Source organism: Lutra lutra, chromosome 5, assembly GCF_902655055.1.
Source record: "Lutra lutra chromosome 5, mLutLut1.2, whole genome shotgun sequence".
Taxonomy (NCBI): Eukaryota; Metazoa; Chordata; class Mammalia; order Carnivora; family Mustelidae; genus Lutra; species Lutra lutra.
In genome coordinates this window covers 107,852,949-107,876,522 of record NC_062282.1, presented here as the reverse complement: position 1 = coordinate 107,876,522, position 23,574 = coordinate 107,852,949, and the positions used below count along the sequence as shown (strand labels likewise).

The 23,574-nt window shown below is 47.5% G+C and overlaps 1 protein-coding gene and 1 long non-coding RNA gene across 2 annotated transcripts in view; one reads left to right on the top strand and one right to left on the bottom strand.

Annotated features, from left to right (window-relative positions):
* The window catches only part of LOC125101080 (uncharacterized), a 55,767-nt gene extending 44,750 nt beyond the window's left edge, over positions 1-11,017 (top strand). Inside the window, exons 4-5 of the long non-coding RNA XR_007127760.1 lie at positions 9,695-9,833; positions 10,019-11,017. This is a non-coding gene — a long non-coding RNA (uncharacterized LOC125101080). The remainder of the gene's footprint in view (positions 1-9,694; positions 9,834-10,018) is intronic.
* CKMT2 (creatine kinase, mitochondrial 2) overlaps positions 1-23,347 on the bottom strand; it is a 30,507-nt gene extending 7,160 nt beyond the window's left edge. The window contains exons 1-7 of the mRNA XM_047731722.1: positions 23,205-23,347; positions 6,580-6,751; positions 5,033-5,231; positions 3,697-3,792; positions 2,980-3,201; positions 1,274-1,359; positions 227-350 (exon numbers count right to left, since the gene is read on the bottom strand). Coding sequence (XP_047587678.1) covers positions 227-350; positions 1,274-1,359; positions 2,980-3,201; positions 3,697-3,792; positions 5,033-5,231; positions 6,580-6,731 — 879 coding nt within the window. The 5' untranslated portion in view covers positions 6,732-6,751; positions 23,205-23,347. The remainder of the gene's footprint in view (positions 1-226; positions 351-1,273; positions 1,360-2,979; positions 3,202-3,696; positions 3,793-5,032; positions 5,232-6,579; positions 6,752-23,204) is intronic.
* Positions 23,348-23,574: the final 227 nt, after the last annotated feature.

Here is a 23,574-nt window from a genome sequence, read left to right as displayed (position 1 = left end):
AACCATTCTGGACTGGGGAGAAGGGCATAGGAACTTACTAGTTTAAAAAAAAAAAAAAAAAGTCTCCTATTTTTGAAGCCCTGCCCTGGTGGTCCCACCCTCAGAGAGTGCCATGATCCTAAAAAAAAATTAGCCTCATCTTGGTAATCACCATAGTGTCTTCTGTTAAGAATGAAGAAGTGATTTCATTTTGATGAATATTCAGAAATCTCTGGTAACATCTTACCTCTTTTAGTCCACGACAGAATCGCTCAAATACTCTTTTCATATTGCCTCCTTTTTCCATAGAGATTACCCTGGTGTGGTCTTCCTCATTAATCCAGATGAGAAAGGTCTTGTCATAATTATGCCTAATGAAAGGAGAAATACGGTGTTGAGTGTCAAATCCATTTGTTTCAACACATGAAAATTCCCTTTACTCCTGTGGCTTGATTGCTTCATTTCCCCTTCCTCATTCCTACAAAGCCCGAAGTTTTTTACTGTGCCTGAACAAGTGCTACAAGATAATGTTACCGTGACAGAACAAAGACCCAACTCCAACCCTTAAAGATGCCGTTTTTTTCCCAACAAGACTATCAGCTTCCCCAGTCCTTGGACTAGGAGGACAGTAATTCAACTGTGGATAACATTTGGCTTTGACACTAACAAGAGTATTCTAAGAGGCTCAACCAAAATCTTGTGGCGCTTCAAGAAAGTCTTTCACCTGCAGCCCAAGAGGTTTGGGATGCAGATCTCACATGTGTTTGCTGCCTAGATCCTGCCTATCCGCACACACGGAGCATCTGCTCACAAACACACTTATCGCAGCTCCTTCGGAGAGTGTCAGAATAACCTACCAAAGTACACGGGAATCAAAGTGGACTGAGGACTTTGGCCAAGATAAAATACGTGTATACTCGATATCCATTCTTCCTTGTAGGGTTTTGCTTAAGTCCTCGATATTTTTCATTTTCTGCTCTTTTGTTTTAAAGTCATGAAACAGATTCTCTGTGAGGTCAAATAATATGAAGCTAATTTTTCTTAAAAATAGTCTTTCTCATGCATAATTCATGCAAACCAGCGAACATTCTTACACATCTTAGAAACATCACCATACTGTGGAATGACACACACACACACACACACACAATTTCTGCAGTCTCTCTCTCCTCCATTGAACTCAAGCCGGGCATGCTGTCAGCTGCGGCTCACAGCAACTGCAGGTTAGGAGAAGCAGGTGATCTGAAGGAGATCGTCTGCACACACTGCAAATGTGAAAATGCTGTGTCCATACCAGATTCCCCTGGCATCTGGCCAGTCACGGGCCATCCCAGCACATGTTAGTAAGGGGGATACTGGCTTATCAAATAGAAAGTGGTCCTGCAGGCCAGAAGGGACAAAGCAGAAAGGAAAAAATGATGAGATCAGACACAACTACACGTGCCAGGTCTGTCAGACAGTGGTTCTCAGCCTTGGCTGCCCAATGGAACAACCTGGGGGCTTTTTAAAAAATATGAATGCCCCGTTCCTGCCCCCCAGAGATTGTCCTAATTGTTATGGGGTGTGGCCTGGACAGTGGGATTTTTTTAAAAGCTCTTCAGATGATTCTAGCTTACAGCGAAGACTGAAATCCACTGGCTTAGCCCAGATGGAAACAGTCACTATGGATTATATTTACCCACTAGCACCAACGCTATGTAGCGTTGGAGCAGGCAGTGAGTGAGGGACACGCTCTTGGAAAGGCTGGTATACACAGCCACCATTCTCTACACGGCCGGCATTAGTGGATCTTTTATTACTATCCTTCCTTTCACTAAAAAGTATTGGAGATGTAAAACAATGGATTATAAATAAAAATATCTACCATTAATTCAATGCTCACCATGCTCTATGCTATGTGTTTTTTTTTTTCTTGAATCCTCACAACACTAGGAGGCAAATACAATCATTTTATGAGTGAGGAAAACAGATTCAGAGAAAACAACCTCCCCAGTAGCACATAGCTAGGAAGTGACAGAGCCTCGATTCAAACCTCAACCCATACGACTCCCAAGTTGTGCCTTAAACTATAGGAAAGTACTCTTCGTATCAAAACCAGTGTCGAGACTGTTTTTTTGTGTGTATACAGTAAGAACATAAATATGCATGCCATATATTAAAATTTGATTATGCTGAGGTGAGAAGTAAAGATATGGAGAGGGAAGTCCTTTACAACCTAAGTGGAAGGGTTGGGAGACATTAGCCAGAACAGACTTTGTGGCCTTCCGCTGGAAACCACAAGTGGCTGCTGGAGGCCGAGAAGGGCTTATGCTCTAACAGAGCAGGCCGAGGGCCTGACAGCTGCAGAGCCCAGGAGACTGAGGCCCAGAGAGACCATAAAACTAGCTCATTCAATTTGGTAATGGGGCATATTTTGTGGCATTGCATCTTATGAAATGACAGATACTGTTTCTGTTTTGTGGTTTTGTTTTTTTTTTTGAAGTTATACTAAAAGTTACTTTTGAAACTGCTATCCCTTTTTAGCTGGAAAATAAAATAAATAGGGAAAATAAGTAAAAGGACTTGAGTTTTGTCTGCCCTAGTGTCAGAGGGAAGCTGTTGAGGACTCGTGGAGGCAGCAGAAATCCCAAAGCTGGCTCCAGTGGGAGTCAGGGCAGGCCTTCCACCTCGATAATTTCCTTTCCAGATTTTCCTAGCTTCTAGGACTTATATTTGGGTGTGGCAATGGAGACCATCCTCAATAAGCAAAGGGATCTTCCATTTAAACTCCAGCCATGGATCTGCAACCCCCCAGCTCCACAGTGGAGTTTCCTCTGATTTTAACCACAGACCATTTCTGTGGCTTGACCTAAAGTGTTAAGGCCTCATTTTCCTATTTTCCTTCCTTATACTGCACAGGCTGAAGTCCCAGCAAGCTCCCCATGAGGTCTCACGGTGCCCATTAGGGCTCTGGGCACAGCCCTATCCCAGGCCAGGCCAGATGGGTCAAGGGCCACTCACATCTATGAGCCGTTGCTGGTCCTGCTCAGTCATCTCGGACAGCCTGTAGTAGCGGCCTGCCAGGTCCCCTTTGAGGCCCTCCAGGGCCGTGATGGCCACGTTCTCCACCTCCCTTCGCTCAGCCCGGCTGCAGGCAGGCGGCAGGCTCAGCCCACGGATGCTGCGGCCTGTGCGCACCCGAGAGGACAGCACGTAGCGCTCATCAAACTGCCCGTGGGTGATCTGCCGAAGCAGAGAGAGCATGGGGTTACCACGGCCAGCTGCGGACTACAGTCCTGCCACCACCACCACGGGGTCCCCTCCCCCCCACTGACCTGTAGCACCCCATGCAGCGGGCCCTCAGACCCTGTGCAAAACATGCCGGACACATGATGGAATTACGGGGGCAGGGGCACTGTAGCTAAGGGGCACAGCTACTTTATGCAGCATCATCCGGAATCCTTTACCCCACTAGGTGTGGCATGAAAAAAAAGTAACTGCTTTAGGAAAGAGTTCTCCCTGGCCAACACCACCCTACTGGCCCTTATTAAAGAAAACAAAGACTTCAGGACCTTTCTGACCTTCTCCTTGCCCCTCCAGGGAGTGTGCTGCGCCAGGGCCATCACAGAGCTTGCAGAGGGCATCTGACCCAGGGGGAGTCGCCCTCCTCTAAGGTGCTCCTCACTTCAGGCTCTGGAGTGCCAGCTGCATGGGAAAGCAGAGGGGCCTGCAGCCTACCTTGGATGCGTCCAGATCCGTGGGGTGCTTCATCACCCTGGGGTCATAGCCATTGTGCCTTAGTTTGATGACAGGATCAAAAAGCTCAGCAAACACCTGTAGAAGGGAAGATGCACCTGTTTCCACTTTGATTGATTCATCTGTTAAAAGGTGGTTCCTTTCATTTGCCCCTTCTTACCTTGAGGGCCAAAGCGGACGCCCTGCTCTGTCATTCTCAGTATTACCACGCAGGAAATGGGGGTGGTAGATTGATGGTCAATGAGTAATAACAACAGGCCACCTCCCTAGTGATTCTGCCAAGCTCACTGCCATGAGACTGAACCAGAAAATCTTGTGCCCCCCCCCACCCCCCAGCAGTTCTTGCCTTTATGAGATAAAAGAAGCTGTTTTGTGGTCAAAAGAGATAATCAGGTTCTAGGGTTTGAAAATAATAAATTTACGGAAAACCAGCTACACTGCAAGAAAAGTGCACAGCAGCAGTCAGGGCAAGGCCAGCACCTCTCACCCTGTGAGGTCCTTCCCTAGCCCAAACTAAGTTGTGCAAAATCTATTTAAAAAAAAAAAAAACAACAAAAAAAAAGCTTCAGGGATATCCTTTAGGTAAAATGATGTTAAGAGTAGTCACAACAGAGGACCTGCCACCTTTAGGGGCTGTGGGAAGTGGGTGGGCAGGGGGCGGGGGCACATATGGGTCCTGGGAGCCAAGGTAGCGCACTGCTGTATGTGAATGAACCATCAGTCCTGTTCCTTCAGGAGGACCCATCCTCCTCTTTATGGCTGTTCTCCCAGAGAACTTCCCTCAGCTCCCTGCAACTTGTCATGGTGTCGAGGTTGCTCTGTGACAAGGGCTGCCCTAGCAGCAGACCATTCTATGCTTCTGTCCTAAGGATGAGGACACGGAGATCATGGGATTCCTCTGAGAGACTTGGTGAACTCAGTCATCTAGGCTACAATAATCAGTAATTCCCAAGCTAAAGACACAGACCGTCCTTCTTCCTCAATGAAGTCTAGCCACAAACACACCATCTCCTAAGGTCTTATTGGTGAATACATATCACCAATAAATTACATTTTTTTTTTTCTGTACCAATTCATCCCCTTGACAGTCTCAGAGAGCCCTGTCATGGAACTCATCCCTCCATGAGTGGGATACCAGAGCAGCAGCAAAGGAAGCCTTGTCCCTGGGAAGCGGTAGTCCTCCTTGTTCCAGAAAGCATTCCAGATGTTCTGCTGAAGTTGGCTTCCCTTTATGAATGCTGGCCCCGCAGAGAAGAGAAGGACTCCGCACCCAGAGCATCCTCCCACCCCTACTCTGGAATCAGCAGCCAAGTTTTACCTCGTACGACTCCTCATCACCAGCCACCATGCCCACAGTCTTGATGAAGGGGTGGCCAGGGTTGTCCACTCCAGTCTGGATACACTGGTCCAGGGTGTAGCCGTTGGGTGTCGCCTTGTTGCGGAGCTTGGCATAGATGGCCGGGGTGAGGCACTCGGCCATGCAGTTGTTGTGCTTTCGCAGATCAGGGTAGTCTGCGCTGCAGGTGGAGGAGAGGGGCGCTCAGTGAGCACCGCCTGAGGGAGGAGGCCTGCGAAAGGACTTGGCTTCTGGCCTTCCTGCCACCAGGCTGTCTTTAGCCAGAGGGCATGGGGACACGTGGCTAGGAGTCATGACTTAAGTCAGCCAGATTAAAAAAAAGAAAAACAGTCCCCAGAACAGCCCGAGAAAGGGGTGTGGCCCTGCTTAAGGATCCCATACTGCTGGCTGCAGGAGCCCATACACCATGGCTTATTGGAAAGAGGAGACACAGTGAAAATGACAAAATCAATGGACATCCCATGTGGCTTTTTTTTTTTTTTACCCAGAAGTTCTGGTAAAATGTAACAAGCACATTGTGGTGCCTTAGGTCTGTGGTGGAGAAGCTGGAAACCTGCAGGTGGAGGTACCTAGAAATTCCATTATTTATCTGTCCTCTACGGTGACGTTCCATGAGAGCAGATTCTGCTCTGTCGAGAGCAGTGGCTGGCTACTGAAACAGGCATTCTGTAAGTATCTGTCGAAACGGTACACAGAAGGCAATAAAGCGAGGCGCTCTCTGATCCCAGGCTGTGTACTGACCAAACAAAGGGGATTCTGGACCACCACAAGCTCAAACACAGGTCATCTCCCTTCAGGAGTTCCTGAGGTACGTGGTAGGTGTTGATAATTCCCTCAGAGATCTGGATCCCCACAAGAGCCAGCGACTATCTCTGAGAAGAATGGCAAGTCCTTCTCATCTGTCTCTACACTGCCTCTGTGGGACCTCGTGGGGTCAGCACCGTGTGCCAACTCTGTAGTGCATGCCGTCTCATCCGTGGCGAGGAGCCAAGGACTGGGAAATCCTGGCCATCTTCATGCCACTTTCCCACTTTCCATCTGCAGTGGCCTTTAAAGCTGGTACTTAATATCAGTACTACAACACCATTCTCCAGAAGGTGGGACAGCAGTGAGTGAAGTGTGGGTCTGGAATCGGGGTCCTGGGGTTTGCATTTGGCTGCACTGGGCGTGTGAACTTGGGCACTGCTTCATTATTCTAAGTCTCCGTTTTATCACAAAGGGATGCTAAGATGAATAAAACAGATACTCCCATGTACAGCAGTTAACACACATCAGAGTGTTCAACCGATATTCATCGTGAGCATTATTACTATTCAACTAGCTCCCCGGCTCTGGGCAGGAATGATGACACAGCACTGCCCTGGATTCCCCACAGGCCACTGTGCTCCCTGTGTGTCGACAGTGATTGTCAGTTTGATCTGGTCCTTCTCAAAAGCAACAAGAAGGACCCTTGCTGACAGTTTCTGGCAGGGGAAAGCAGATTTCTGGCTGACATGTGGAGTTCTTACCTGGGCGGGAACAGCCGATGTTGCTCCCGAGCCTCGGCATGCACGTTCTGCCGGTTCAGCAGATACCCAGTGGTTAGGGCACTGGTGCCCATGGTAGCAAGTAACAGAGAAGCATTGCGGCCAGTGAGCAACTTCGAGAAGGCACTGGCCATCCTTCCTCTTGGATGAGTGTCTGAAAGCAGAGAAGATGGATCAGACAAGCTCCCGGGGTGGACCCAAGCCGCAGCCCAGCGATGGCTGGACAAGAGAAAGGACTGCAGGAAGCACTGCCTCTCTTTTGGTCTGGTTTTTCTCTTTCTTCCTTTCTCACCCATACCCTTTGACACTGCTTGGGGAGATGTGGGGAGGTGTAGACACTGTGAATGTCCAACTGCATGAAGTCCATGGCCATTTTCTCCAGTTAAGAATATGGGGAAAATAAACAGAGGATTTCTGTTGCTGGCTGTGTGACAGACCAGGTGCTCCTTTGGACCCCACCACTGCACAGTGAGGACAGCCTGAATAGGTCAGGTTCCTGGGCTTGGAAGAAGTAGAGGAAGTCTCTGAGTCCCACCCTCCCACTCCACTCCTCGAAAATGAGCTGGTGGCAGAGCTCAGGGTAACAAGCGAGGAGGTTTGGGTTATGTTGAGGACAGATGTCCATGTGAGCACTAAGGTCAGGATACCAACAGTGGGGTAGAGAGCTCTGTGACTCCCCTAGTGAGCTAGGACCCTTAAGAGGGGCTCAAGTGGTCCAAGGTCACCAGACCCCCCATTCCCTGGCTCCCAGCAGAGGCAGAATCAAATCCTCTCTAAGGAAAGTATACTCAGTTAAGGCTCTGGTTTCCTACAGATGAAGATCAGGCAACAAGTTCTCAGTCAAAGATCAGGAGGAACTGGGGGTCACAGAGTCAAACTATCTTTTAAAAATGAAAATAAAGAGAAGATCATTAACAAAAGAACCACTAAAATATATACTTAGGAAGAAACAGACATTAGAAGGACAGCCCGAGATACACATAAAATGTAGAAAACATGTAACTATTTGTTTAGATGTATACAATATCAACAAAGAATGAAAATCAGGATAAGCCCCTGCCCAGATAGATAGCCTGCTACGTCTGCTATTGCCCAGAGATGGGAAGGACCAGTTACAGCATCACCCAGCAGGGAGCTATTTAATGTGGGTTGTTGAGTGTGGAACAGTAGAACAGGTCACTCTAAGTACTCTCTGTGATGCCCGAATACAGGGGTATGGAATTTTTTCCCTAGTATTTAGAAGGTTCCAAGGACTCTGTCTCAAGATCCTCCAAGCTTAGCACCAGCAAAGAGCTCCCTGATGTGTATGGCTGTGGCTGAAAACCTGGGCCATCCAGTGGGAGACAGACTTTTAATAAGGTGAGGTTGGCATAGCCTTACACATAATTCTTATTATTGTGTTATGTTAGTCACAATACATCATTAGTTTTTGATGCAGTGTTCCAAGATGCATTGTTTACATATAACACCCAGTGCTCCATGTAATACTTGCTGTCCTTAATACCCACCACATAATTCTAAGAGCAGCCTTTCGAGGTTCACTTTCTTCCTGGATTGTATTTTGGGAACTGGGATCAGTCTATGAACTTTATGCTTCCAGAATCTCCACCTAGAACTCTCTATTTAACATCTGTTTGAGCAATATTAGGGAGAAACTTGAATATCTCAACCAAAAGCACCAGAGTCCTTGAAAAAATTTAGGACTTTTTTTTTTTCTACGCTAACCCAGGAAATCAGAGAGCCTTTCTTCTGTGCTAATGTCTAAAGACAATTTCCGAAGTCTTAAAGGCAACAGAAATTAGTAAGCCTCAGACAAGATAAATGGGCCATCTTTTAGAGTTGTCCTAGGGACTTGGACTGGCCCAACATTAATCTCATCACACGACTTCGTGCTGTTACTGGTCTCCTTCCCAGAGTAGGTGAGGGCTCCTCAGAGAACTGTCCCACTACTTGCTGGCTCTTGCATGTGACAGGCAGCACTGATGTATACCTTTCGGCTCTGTTTTAGCTGCGTCCACCCCCTCCGTCTCCTCCTGGAGCAGAAAGGCAATGTCATCTGAGGTTTATCATAGAACTCATCAAAGTAAAGGAAGCTTTATCTAAATTTTTTTCAGGAAACATAAGGGCCAAAATAATAATAATAATAATAAGCTCAGACAGCTCAGACCAAGTCTATTTGTGTCTGAGCTTGACTCATATGGCTTGATCTTTATTTTTCTTTCCTTAACTTGCTTGGACACTGACATGTGTTGTTGACACTGCCAATCTTGAGCAGAGTCAGGAGGAAGAGGAGGGCATGGTGTCATTTGCCCCCCACTGACAACTGGTGCTCTTCACAGGTCTTCCACAGGAGAGGGATGTGCAGGTGGGTGTCTGACTCAAAACAGTCAGTTTGACATGTCCTATCTATATTTTGTTTCTGGAAGTAATTATACTAATATACATCCAAGAGTTCTAACATTGTCCTCTTGCCTGAGCCATGACGTAGGATTCTTGCCAATAATCCTATGGAGGCTTCGCCTGCCGCAGGCTAAGCAGCCCTGGAGCTCTAGTGCTTTTGCTTGGATTCCTTGTAGAGGATTGACACAGTCTCAACATTTTGGTGACATGAAGAATTCCGGCTTCCTTGACTCTATGTTGCTCTCTTTCTGGGACACACAGAAACACTGAATTTCACTGTTGAGATCCCAACTAATCAGCTTCAGAGTGACAGTGAACTAAGGATCTCATCAGACAGGCTAGGGACCCTGGGAGCAGTTGCTCCCCAAAGACCCAGAGCCAGGTTTGCAATAAAACCATCTTTCCGGGGTGCCTGGGTGGCTCAGTGGGTTAAGCCTCTGCCTTCAGCTCAGGTCATGATCCTAAGGTCCTGGGATTGAGCCCCGCATCAGGCTGTCTGCTCAGCGGGGAGCCTGCTTCTCCCTCTCTCTCTCTGCCTGCCTCTCTGCCTACTTGTGATCTCTCTCTCTCTCTGTCAAATAAATAAATAAAATATTTAAAAAAATTTTTTTCCTTGTGACTAAATGATATCTCTGCTGTGTGTTAAAAAGTTAGTCTGTGAGAAGCTGCACAAGCACAACATTGCTTTGTCTTACAGACTCTGTGACCCAAGAGCCCCCATATGTTCCATAAGCACTATCTGCAGCTGGAGCCTCTGCCTCCAAGAGGCTGGATTTGTTACTTGCATCGACAGTGAGATGGTAGGTAACCTGTGGCATAGGTGAAGCCGGAGAAAGGTATGTAAGAGATAACCCATGTGCGCCAAAGTGGCCGTGCTTCAGCTTGCCTAGTTTCCAAATGTGGTGGTTCTGTAAGTCAGTCTATCTCTGGTGAAGCCACCAGGACCAAAGTTTGAAGCCTAAAACACTCTGAGGCTTCCTAGCAAAGCTTTTTGATTTTTTTGATTCCCTCCCTGCCATAGGGATTAGCATAACCTACTGAACTGTTACGTGAGGAGATGGTTGGAGAGAGGAGACAAGGCGCCGGAACAGCTATGGTGCTTCTCCAGGGACAAAGGCCTCAGCATCCAGACACCCTTAGGACGGGGAGTGGCCTCTTCTTTAAAGCTTGGCTCTTGTGGTTCTTTTTGCCTGACAGCTTGCTTGACGTGAGGCATCATTCCCAGTTTCTCTGAATTATACCGTTAGTTTCCTTCTTGGCGCTCATCCCCACCTCTCATTTTATCTGCTTTGCGTACTGACCACCTCCCCCAGATAAATACGCCCTCAAAGCAAGGAACTTGGTTTCTTTTGCTCACCGCTGTATCATCATTGCCTAGCACAGCACCTGGCACTTGGTGGGCTCTCGGTAGCGTTATTTAATAAATGCTTTCTGCACTGCTTGCTGGTGGAGGAAGCCACTCTAGGCTTGCCGGGACCCACACAAGAATGCTGGTGTCAGCTGATTGGGCACAGTGGGGGCTGTGAGGCCCGAGAACTGGGCCAGTCAGAGGGCGAGTGGATGGGCCCAGGGGCACAGGCAGTGGAGAAGTTCGGAAGCCAGCTTCCCTCAGCCTTAGGATACCCAGTGGCCAGTGTTCCCCGGGAGAAGGACCCGGACTTATTTTGGGGGAAAGAGGCAAATGTCAACTAAATAAATTCACTGGGAATTTTATGAAAGCTCACACAGCACCAGTACACACACATTCAGGGTCTGCCATGGGGCGCAGAACACCTGGGACACAGTGCACCGGCCTGACTTTCAGGTTAAGAGCTCTAGAGCTCCATACTGAGCTCTCTGATCGATCTCTTATTACACACACACTCACCATATAGCTAACATATTCTAGTACAGATATATCAAATATATCCTATGTAGGAGAGATGTATTTTAAAATATCAAAACAGAGAGGGAGGCAAACTGTAAGAGATGGCTAATCATAGGAAACAGACTGAGGGGTGCTGGAGGGGAGAGGGGTTGGAGGATGGGGTAACTGGGTGATGGGCATTAACGAGGGCACGTGATGTAATGAGCACTGGGTGTTATATGACTGATGAATCACTAAATTCTACCCCTGAAATGAATAATACACTATGCATTAACTAAATTGAATTTAAATTAAAAAAACTAAAATAAAATCAGTTTACTTACTGTGCTTTTGTGCTGGCGCCATAAGCCATACTCATTTGTTTCAGTAAAATTATTGCAGTTTGATTAAGTATTGCTTCTTACTGCCCCTCGAGTTTGGACTTTACTGTCCATCTTTCCTGTGACTGAACCAGTGCTTGGTGCCTCAGTCCCCACGAAACTTCTAGCCCAAGGTGACTGCTTGCTGTCTGAGCTTCCACAGCACTCCTGGGCTGCTCACTCATCTCCACGTACGCTGCACAGGTGTTTGACACCTTTTGGTGAGCCCAACTGTCCTGTAGCTCTTGTCAGGATAAGGAACTGCCCACTATGCGCTTTCTTCCCATCCAATAGCTAAAATCTTCAAGTACAAGAACCTACCTACCTGTCACAGATCATTGCACGTCGTAGCTGATCAATAAACATTTCTTCTCTGACTTATTTTTAAGCTATGCTTTGCCTGATTTCCAGAAGAAAGAAATCTTACCAGCCTCCTGCTTATCTCTCTTCAGACAATGCATGTAGGTCTCCCGGAGAGGAACCTTTTCCTTGGGCTATTCCCCCAGGCACCTTTCCCCCTCTGGCCTGGCTCCTTTGCTCCCAAGCACTTCTCACTTTTAATTTGCTATAAAGCTCCGGCCTGGTATCTAAGCCAACCTAGGGTCAAGTTTGACCAGGGAAGCTAACTTACAAAACTAGGGAAAAGAACCTATTTACATTACATTAAACACATCCCTTTCAGCTATTGATTTTGAAATCCTATCATAAAAGCAACCAGGCAAGGCTGGTAGGCTGGATTTCAGCATTTCCCTGCTCAGGTTCCGGGTCTCCACAAGCTGCCAAGAGCAGAGCAGCCCAATGCAGACTCCTCGTCTCTCAACCCTAACAGACCGGCTCCTGGGAGCCCACGTGGCCCGACCTCGTCTGTTTCCCAGGGAGATTTGGTACAGGGTGTCCCACAGGTAACAGATGGAGCCTCCCAGCAAAGCATGAAGCCTCACGTGCATGTCCTTCCTTCCATCAGGAATCTTTTGACTGAGTAGGCAGGTGGGGAAGGAAGAGGCAGATGAGAAACCAGTGTTGGGTATCAGAGAAATTTAACTAAAATCTGTCATCCAGAAATTCCTCTCCAAAAATACAGGAAAGAATCTTTATCACCAAGCATTAAGGCAGGCTGTGATGCACCTCCCAGGCAGTCCACTAAAGAAATTGCAAAAATAGAACATAACCTTACCCTTTTAGAGAACCAGGCTGATAGAACCTGTCTGCGTACATGTTCTCGAGGTAACTCAGGTAAGACATGACAGCACTATTTGTCACACAGCACTTACTCCAAGTTCACCCGAAATTGGGGTGGCCGGTTCTGTTAGCTAATTGCCTTCGGCCAAAGGAAAAATAAGCTTTTCCTGTCTCTTCAACAGCAGGTAATTTTACAACTTGGAGCCTGGCACCTAAGTTGAACCACTAGCATCACTCCCCTCCCCCTGCCAGGGGCAGATCTTCCTTAATGTGTACATTTCAAAGAGATGGCTCCCAGGCCCTTGAGAAAAACATTTCTAGGTTGTAAAACTGGCTGGAGGCTCACTTCCTTTTAAAGAGATTTATAGGGGCGCCTGGGTGGCTTAGTGGGTTAAAGCCTCTGCCTTCGGCTCAGGTCATGGTCTCAGGGTCCTGGGATCGAGCCCCACGTTGGGCTCTCTGCTCAATGGGGAGCCTGCTTCCCCCTCTCTCTCTGCCTGCCTCTCTGCCTACTTGTGATCTCTGTCAAATAAATCAATAAAATCTTTAAAAAAAAAATAAAGAGATTTATATACATCTCAAAGGGACAGAGAAAGAATTTACAAGTTTTCTAAAGGAAAAATCCTAAGAAAAGGGGAGTGGTGGTTTAGTTACCTCCCTTCCCTCACGCCAGAGGCGGGGGGGGGGGGGGGTACTGTGTCAGGAGCTCAGCAGGGCTCCAGCAAGGGTGGACATCCCTCAGAACTGATCCCACAGTTTGAAGAGACAAGACCCAAAGACCATAGGATGGAGTCACAATTTTTATTGGTTCTCAAGCTCACTGACCTGCACATGAAGATTTGTAGTAAATGCTGGGTAAGAGAGAGAATGAACATAGAGACCCCAAGTCAGAAGGGGTCATTTAGCTCAGCCTGAATGCAGTCACCCCTATACCTTCAACCCTCCTTAAACACCAGCAGAGCTGGGCACCTTACCACTTCCTAAGGCAACCCATTTCACCATTGGACAACTATAATCATTAAAAATTTCCCCACATATTCATAAGGGGGGGAATCAAAATTAGAGAGTGTTTTCAAAGCCAGGTACTTCTCCACAGTAACCCCAAGGAGCAGCTATCTTGCCCTCTGTCACAGATAACGGAACTTAAAAACAGGTCAACTAAAAGCCCAAGGTCACACAGATAAAGGAAAAGCATATACTGTGTTTCAGTAGCCACTCATTTAAATGAAGATCCTGTTTTTACTTAGAAGATTTAATAATAAACAATATTACAGTATGTTGGGATGGAGCCGACCCCCTTATCTCCCAAGGAATACAGAGGCCAGGCAGTTCTAGCTGCCTTGGACCCTCGTGGTTTCTCAGGGATACTGAATGGTTTTTCTCAGTCAGTGTTTCCACTGGGAGCTCTGGGCCAAGTTGCAAACCAGCACACAGGTTGTTTGTGCTGTTCTCCCCCACCCCCAGAGGGGAAGCAACACCAGAGGGTGAACCCTCAGGGCTCCCTCCACCCTCTAGGAATACCACTGACCATGGACTTCCAAAAGCAGTCAGATGTGTGGGCCAAAGTCACCGTGAATGACACCAACATGCTTCAGATGGAAAGGAGTCCCAGTGGGCAGTGATGAAGGGAGAGGGAAGACAGGACAGTGAGGTGAAGACAGGTATCTTTTTATTTGTTTGATAAATATTTAAGTGCTTATTATGGGGCAGTTTTTACAGTGCTCACCGTCTGAGGGGAGAACTCCTGTGTAGCCCTTGTTACGTGTTGGGCTTGGTGGTTATTACCCCCATTCAGTCCTCACAACACACCCATGAGGTTGATGGTCTTACGGTCTCCATTTCACAGACAGGCAAATGGAGGTAAAGGAAGGTAACAGAGCTGGCCCCAGACCACAAAGTTCGTGAGTAGCAATGCTGGAATTCAAGGCCAGCAGTCCTTTCTCCCAGTCCGCAGTCGTAACCTGCTCCCCTCCTGGACCAAGACAAGTCACAGGATAGGTGTTCTGCCATGGGAGCTCCTGGGAGGGCATGGTCTGGTCTGGTTTGAGCCCACACTGCTCAACTACGCTGTGCGTGTCTGGTTTTAGTCAGACCAACGTATTGCTTGCCCCCACCAGTCCCATGACTAGTACCAGGTCACAAACAACAAAAGATCCGAGCAGAAACAATGACTAAACACCACATACCCATGTCCATAAACAGATGGCTATGGATGCCCGCCTGCATGGCCTCTTTGTGGCCATGCACTTTCCAGGCATCTTCCAGATGGGAGATAGCCACTGCCCTCAGCCTACACCAGATTTAATCGACCTGTGAATGCTGCAGAAGGGAAGGGAGGAATGAAGGCTAATTATACCCCTGTTCTATGCCTAGGTCCAAAATCTTCATTATGAGGGCATGGCATCCTGCACCACAGTCCCTGATCTAAATTTGGCTTTGGAGGGACTCTATAGAAAACAACTGTCCTGAAATTTAGAGAACTAGATTAAACTGGGACTGAATCCGCCTAGGATTTGTGGTGGCTGACTATCCCCAAAGGCCCCAGGAAAACCCATGATGTGGGGACAACCCTGACTGATTCTAGATTCCAGAATACTTGGAGCTTCCAGGGACAGATCTGAATGAGGCCAACCCAACCACTCATGAGTGGCCTATGCAAAGTGTGGACGCAGTCTCCACAATGGAGAAGATCACTTTGCAGCCTGAGAGCTAGCCTTGAATCTCATTTATTCATTCATCCATTTGTCCACCTGTCTGGCTGTCTATCCATCCATTCAACAATATCAGAGAATCAATCCCTGTGTCAGATTCTGGGGCTGCCCTCCAGAAGCTTCTGGTCTGGAATAGGAGAGAGATCATTGTAAAAACAGATCATTCGAATAGAAAGTGACATGAGCGAAGATAATTAACAGGGGAGAAGACCCAAGTCTACCTATATCAAGGAGATTTTTTTCTCAAGAAGGTAAAAAATTGAGGGTTAGCATTTAGAATGCTTTTGGCAAGTTGACAGAGAAATTTTGATTAAGAAAATTTAAGTTTGTATTTTCTATGCCTGCATTTTATTTTTCTAGTCATTGTACTTTATTATGTACTTTATTATGTATTATGTATTATGTACTTTATCATGTTTTACAAATGTATTGGTCTGTGATGGATTAAAAATTAATGACAGCTTTTGCTGCAGACAGTTTGAGAAGAGCTGCTCAGTTTCCTTATCCGTACGATGGGGCTAATCATAGGACCTACTCATAGAGGTTTTGTGAGGATTAAATGAGCCCTCAGCACAAATGCTGACATAGAGGGAACAGGCTGGAAGTGTTAGAAGTTCTTGTGGCTAATGTTACTAAATTGGTAAATTGGTGAGAAAGGGAGAGGGGTCTAGAGGCAGGGAAATCAGGTCCTAGTGTCCTGAATAAACTAGGCAGGAGACGTTCCAGGCTTCAGCCATGGTGGTGGGAAGGCTTCATGGAGATAGATGAAAAAGTTCCAAGATACTTAGTGAGTGGGCTCAGGGGGCTTTTGGGACCAGTCAGATGTGGGCATGAGAGTCATGAAGGAGTCTTGGAAGACTCCCAGGTTTCTGACTCGAGGATTTCACTTGACTGGGAATCCTGGCTGGGGAGCAGGTTTGGAGTACAGGCTAGGACAGGATGATCAGGTTGAACTGGAGGTAACTGGGAGGTATTGCAGAGGGAATGACCTTCCTTTTCTAAGTAAGCTCTACACCAGACATTGGGCTTGAATTCACAACTCCAAATCAAAGGTCACATGCTCCTTGACTGAGCCAGCCAGGTGCCCCAGGACATAATATATTTTCACATGATTGAGGCCTCATGAGAGAGGTCTAGACTAGAAAGGGTGGCAAGTGTCCGACCGTCCACCTGTTCCTAAATCCTCTCATTGGGCTTTCCTGGGGGCTCACCCTCCTTGGATACCAACGGTGACAGCGAACTAGTGGCCATGAACAGACGCCGCTGTAGCACCATGACCAGAGGCTCTGAAGGCAGGAAGTCTGGATTTGAATCCAGTTCTGCCACTTAACAATTCTCTATTGTCCTGAGAAACTTACTTTCCTTTCATGTCTTCGTTTTCTCAAATTTAAAATGAAAGTAATAATAAGGATGAGAAACAGTAGTGTTTGTATAGTCTCTCTACCTGCTGTCACCTCAGCAAACAGCTTCATCCAAGGGAAGTGGCCTGAGGGCTTCCTCACTCCTTTTGACTGACGGAATTATCAACTGAACACACTTGCAAACACCCGCCAGTGACATGGATGGGCCCAAGGGGGTGATTATAGAGTCTGCCTGGAGTCCCACAAGGTCCTTCCCAGGGATGCTTTTGTGTGACACCCTCTGGCCTGCCCCTCAGGCTGTCTTCCTGAGTCAAGCTGTCTCCTAGGGCCTTCCTGGGCTTGCTTAGCCAAGATGGACCCTTGTCCCTAGCCTCCCCTGTCTTGGGAGGATGGCCGGTCCTCCGGGGACATACATCCCTGGCAGGCTGAGCCTGTTCCTGCCTATCAGACCGCACCCCTTTTACAGTTTCCTCCCAGGAACCCTCATTTCCTTTGGCCCTGATACCTTCTCCTTCTAGGCCCCCTCCTCAGGGACTTCTCAGGCCTGCTGCTTGCCCAGGGCACCCCGAGCTGGAGAGCAAGAGCTTTTCTGCAGGCCAGTTACACTTAGTTGCTCCAAGTCAGAAATTCTGCTCCTGCGGAGATCATTAAATAAGGGCCCTTGCTATACAGAAGGTGCTCAGACATGTGAAAAGATGCTCACCACCATTAGCCCCCAGGGAAATGCTAACCAACCATAATGAGACAACACCTTATACCTATCAGAGTGGCTAGAATCAGAAAGACCCGAAATAACAGGTATTGACAAACGTGGAAAAAAAGGAACCCTTTGCACCCTTGTTGGTAGGAATGCAAATTGGTGTGGCCACTGTGGAAGACTGTATGCGGGTTCCTCGAAACTGAAAATAGAAATATCACAGGATTCAGTAATTTCGCTACTAGGTACTTACCCAAAGAAAACGAACACTAATTCAAAAAGATGTATGTACTTCTATTTACAATAGCCCAGAATATGGAAGCAACCCAAATGCCCATCCATAGGTGAACAGATAAAGAAGAGTGGTGTGTGTGTGTACACACACACACACACACACACATGAATATTACTCAGCCATAAAAAAGGAGATCTTGCCATTTGCAACAACATGGATGGCCCTAGAGGGTATAATGTTAAGTGGAATAAGTCACACAGAGAGAAAAATACCACATGATTTTACTTATATTTTGGAATACAAGAAATAAAACTGAACAAAGAAGAAAAGAGAAAACAAACCAGACTCAAATACAGAGAACAAACTGGTAGTTGCCAGAGGGGAGATGGGTGGGGGATGAAGAGGTATATAACTTCAGTTTTGAAATAAGTTGCAGAGATGAAAAGTACAGCACAGGGAATTTAGTCAGTAATACTGAAAACACTGCTGACTGGTGGTGCCTATGTTTACCATGGTGAGCACGGAGTCATGTACAGAATTGTTCAATCGTTATGTTGTACACCTGAAACTAACACTGTATGTTAGTTATACTTCAGTACAAAAATAAAATCAAGAGAATTATTTGTGAGGATCTGGGAAAAAAAGGGAACTTTTGTGCACTGTTGGTGGGAACGTAAAACAGTGTGGAGAGAACTCAAAAATGAAAAAATAGAACTACCATATGATCCAGCATTCCTACTTTTGGTTATATGTTCAAAGGACATGCAATCAGTACTTCAAAGAGAAATCTGCATTTTCATGTATAGTACAGCATTTTTCATAATAGCCACAATATGAAACAGCACAGTGTCTGCCAGTGGACGAATGGATAAAGATGTATGTATACAATGGCGTGGTATTTAGCCATGAGAAATAAGGACATCGTGCCATTTGCTACAACATGGGTGAACCTTGAGGACCTTATGTAGGTGATGTATGTCAGACAAAGAAGGATGCTGTATGACAACCCACAGAATCTAAAAAGGTAAACTCTGAGAAACAGAGCAGAGTGGTGGCTCCTAGGGAATGGGGACTGGAGGAAATGGAGAGATATTGGTTGGTTCAAGGTTGTTTCTACTTGTAAAAAATTTCTGAGTATCTAAGGTATAGTGTAACAGTGATAATTAATAATACTGTAGGATATCCTTGAAAGTTGCTGAGAGAGGAGATCTTAAATGTTCTCACCACAAAATAGAAATGGTAATTATGTGACGGGATAGAGGTATTAGCGCATGCTGTGACGGCAATCATTTTACACTAGACACTTGTATCCAATGTGCATGTTCAAGTTAGACAATGTTACATGCCAGTTACATCTCAATGAAGCTGGAGGGAGCAATAAATAAAGGCCCATGCAAAGGGCAAGGATAGGCCTTCTTTTGGTCTTAAAAGGCTCCTGCTGAGTAATGCTGAGGAGGGGTAGGGAGGCAGGAGGTGAGAGAGGGTGCAGCTCTGCAGAGCCCGCCCCTTACTGGCTGTGATCCTGGCTTGTAACCAACTGGCTTGCTCAGTGAGATGCTACAACCATTTTGGAAAGTGAACAAAGAAAACTCTCTTAACAGGTGCAAAGCCACTGGCCCAGCATCACACTTTGAATATCCATTCTGCAGAAATAGGGCTGCCAGTATATAAGAAGAGAGTCACAGGAGGATTACGTTTGTAGTGACAAACAGACAGAAGAACCCAGGAAGTCACCTGTCCATCGGAGGGAGAAGGGTTGTATTGAGTGGTGGCACATTCAGGCGCTGGAATATTCCATGGCTAGTAAAGAATTAGTCAAAACTACCTCCACTTCACCTGGGTGAACATGTATGCCATATTTTTTTTTTTTTTTTACATTAAAAGGAAAAACTACTTGGATAGTAATGAGAATGAGTGGTTCCAGTTTTCTAACAGTATAAATATATATGCATTTGCATATGTGACATAAAGTATTGATGGTTATTCATACTAGTTATTCAAACTGCTAAAAGGGTTACTTGAGAACAAGAGACTTGGAGGAGGCAGCTTTTTAATTTTTTCTTAATAGAAGTCTGTCTTGTGTCCCTTGTAAAAATAAGCATGTATAATTTTATGATTCAAAAAAGTAACAAGCTAAAGAGTAAATCAGCTGTGCAGTGTGTTAGAAGTCCAGATTTCCAGGCTGTATCTTTTGAATGAGTTTCCACAAGAATGGGGCCATCACTTATGCATTTGAAAAAAAAAGCTTCACAGGTGATATCCTAGGGTCTGGGAATCTGAGCCTCAGCAAATCCATCTACATAATGGGCTCAATGAGACCTCTCCCCAGGTGTTGTGAGAATTAAGTAAGCTCCTTCCTCCTAATGACCCCCAAGGCAATGGGAGAGTCACCACTGTCTCCCAAAAGCCACCTCCGATTATCCCAATCAGCACTGTCTGCCCTTTCTCTGAATGTTTGCTAATTTTGTTTTATATTTTTAGCATTTCAAGTGTTTCATGTAATTGTTTTATTTGTAATCTAAGAATAAGACTACTTTCTAGAAGGGACCCATTGCATACTTTCAGATCCACTGAACATGTTCTGAAAACCAACATCCGAGTTGACTAAATGGATTTAACTACTTGGGCTCCTAAGTTCTTCTCCAGACCCCTGTTATCAGGGGATCTTATCCCTGCTTGACAGTCCCTCACCTACTGGCATTTCACCAAGCTCTGACCCTTTGCTCTACCTTTCCACTTGGGATGTACTTTCTGTCCCTGCATGCCCAGTCAAGCCTGTCAGGTGTTTAACACTTACTGAGCTCCTACCATGAGCCATGCCCCAAGCAAGGGGCCTTACAAACAACATCTTCAATCTTTGCAACAATCTTGCCAAGTAAGCATTATTTTGCAGATGGGGGAAACAGAGGCTCAGGAAAGGCCCGGGTCTTGGGACTTGTTGAACAAGCTGGGACTTGAACCCAGGTGTGCCTTGGGCCCTGGATTTGGGTTCCTCTCAGACCACAGCACCTCACAGACAGAGCTGCACTCATCAGTAATCGGATGGAAAGCACCTGTGATTTAGGACCTGGGAGTTCCACAGAACCCTCCACTCAGACTCCCAGCCTATAGAAGTGCATTTATCATAGCAGCTCCTAGACACAGGAGTGTCCCCTCAAGGCATGTGACTCCCTAGACTCCTGGAATATCATAAGCCATTCTCCTTCCTTGTCATCTGTCCGCTCCACTCAGACACAGGTGCCCAATGTGCCTGCCGGCCATGCAGGGGATGCTGGGCCAGCCTGCCTTTTTCTAACGAGGTGGGGCAGAGGCTTGTCTTCTCTCTCCTCCCCTGTCTCCTCCCTTATACAGAAGTAGGGACTGGAGGGGTGAGGAGGGATGTTGTCTCTAGCCCTCACCCCCAGAGAAGCTGTCTGCCTGTTTCCCTCACTTAGAACTTCTCTATGACTACAGTATTGAAAAGCATCAGGGCTACAATCTGACAGAATCCCTGGGCTCCACACCAGGGAAAGTTTCTATCTGGGCTGCAAGTTCACACCAAAAGGCAATAATACTGTGTTTGTTGCTACTAGCCCTCTCCGTTAAAAAATAAGAGCCCCCATCGTAAGTCCTTTGGTCACAGTACCCAAGAGCTGTTTCTCTCTCCCTACTAGGCAGGCATACTAGGAGTCTAGGTCCTGGTCTAAGGGTTTTATCAGGTTCTGTCACATCCTGGAATGTGGAGGCCTTGGGTTCTGTTACTACCTCAATCTGGATATTCCTGGTCTTCCTGAATATTCTGGATAAAGATGCCATTAGTGCCTTTCTGCTGACTCTGAGTTATTTCTGATCCAACTGTATGTGGCGTCCACATGTTTGAACTCGTTGGGGCTGGAGGGCAGTGGAGGGCAAGGGGAGGACCACGGGTCAGCTTTCTTCCAGAGAGTCACCCCAAAACGGGGACATCCTTGGGGTTGGAGCAGCTCCACAGAACACTCTGAACAAATACCCATGATCCCCGTCTACTAGGCCAGCAGAAAATGGCTGTCCCCTCCCAGTTCTCCCAGAGAGCAAAGGGTTCAAGTTACTTCACCACCACTAGATATACTGCCACCCCTGGGCACCAGTATCACCTCTGTTCTATTCGGCAAGTAGAAAGTCACAAGCAGGAGATATTTATAGTCCTTCCCTGTAAACCAGAGGCCTTTCCTAGGGCTCCTGATATCATACATTTACAACCATTACCAGACTCATCTCTCACAGGTAGTCAGTTAAGAACCATCTAGTTCTGCGAGATACTGTAGAAGAGTGGGTGCCTTCTTCCCTGACCGAGGAAAGAATTCTGTGTGGCTTCAAGACAGGGGTGGGAGTGACCTCCAAGAGTCACCTTCAGGACTGGCTCACTGCAGGATTCCTGGCTCAGTGGGCAGGAACTCCCAGCTGACACACAGATGAGAAATGGCTGCTCCAAGCTGTGGTGGAGATGGAGACCCGGGGCCTCTGTCTCAGAACCAGTCCTCTTTCTGCCTCTGAATACCCAGGGCTCCCCATTCCTCATCCCACCTCCCAACCCATGATTTTCGGGACCTTCTTCGGTCACCCCTTTAGGAAAACTAACCTGGTGTATGGCCCGTTCTCTAAGGATAGGATTTCATCATGAACTGGCAGAGTCAGTGGAGACAGGTGGCCCTCATGCTCTTTGCTGAAATGGAGCCTTAGCCCACAGAAGGGTTAACTCTAAAGTCTGGGTTTGGGGGAAAAGCACCTCTAAGTGTGGAGGCGGAAGTGGAGCGTCCACACAGCTAACACCACCCAAATATCCTCTCAGAGCCTGCCCAGTCAGGAAGCCCTCTTGCCAAGTACTAGTGGTGGTTGTGTTCTTCTCTTCTCAAAGACAGAAGGACAGAAGAAGTGGCACTTCTGGAAACAGCACAGGGGCTGACCGAGCATAACCTTGTCACAAGGGCGCTGCCACCTCATGTGATTCCAGTTGACCCCATGCTCAAGGTCACAGAGCCCAGGGCAGCGCTGGAGGGAAGGTCTAAAGGGCAACACTGACAAGAGCTGAGGGAGGGTGGCTTGTTCTGGTGACACATGTCACCCTCCACTCAAGAGACCAAAGCAGGGTTGACCGTAAGCCCCCGGGAGCCAACCACGTGAACAAGCAAACAGGAAACACATTTTGCCACAGATGAAGCACGTTTAGGCCAACTGTGCAACAGGTTTACCTCTGCTGGGGGCAAAACAGTTGCGTGGCCCGTGATTAATGGGTTCGTGATTTCAGAAATGAATCTCTAGCCATAGTATTAGCCAATTTAAATTGGGTCCAGCTGTTGGGTTAATTAGTAATTAGCTTCTTTTGAGACCCTCAAGATGTTCATTTTCCTCTTATTTATCCCCCAGTCATTGTTTTGATGCCGCTGAGGTTGAAAATCATCCCCAGAAACGAACGGATTAGTTGAAGGTTAAGGTTCCAAATGCATTTAGATACTCCGTTAAGAAAAATTCCTAATTCGCCGTCCAAAACAAGCCGACCAGCAAGGTGCTGAGAGCAGCGCCTCACCGCAGAGCTGTTGCGGGGACCGGTCGCCTGCGCCTGTGTGCGGGGAAGAGCGGGCCGCAAGGCGCGCGCTCTGGCGGCTCGTCTAGGGGTCACCACGAAGCCCTCACCCGGGAGCAGCGCCCCTGAGAGCTGTTACGGCTGTCCTCCGAGGTCCCGCCCGCAGCCCTCGGCCCCCTGCTCACGAGGCGACTCACACTGGCTCTAGCAATGCGCCCCGCTTGGCAGGTATAAAGTCGGGTTTCAGGGGCTCACTGACCTTGGAGCCGGAGTCTCCCAGGTCCCGCTGCCCGCAAGAGCTGAGAAGTGTAACCGCCGCTGGCCGCCTTGGCCTTGAAAAGGCTCCGGGCTGGGCGGGGCGGGAGCCCATGTCGGCCAATCCCGTGTCTGCCGTCGGACGTCAGGGCGCGCAGGCTCCCGCCGCGGTGCCCTTGAAGGCCGGCGTCGGACTCTTCCCCTGGGTCCTGGGCTCTCCAGCACCTGCCCTTTCTCCCGAACGTTGCCCTCCCCCACGTCCCGTCCTGGAGGCCGCGGCTCCCGGGGCTGTGCCAGGTTCCGGGCCTGCAGCCTGGCTGCCCGGACCGCTCAGCCCCGCAGCGCTCGGCTTCGGCTTCGGGGTGGAAGCGTCG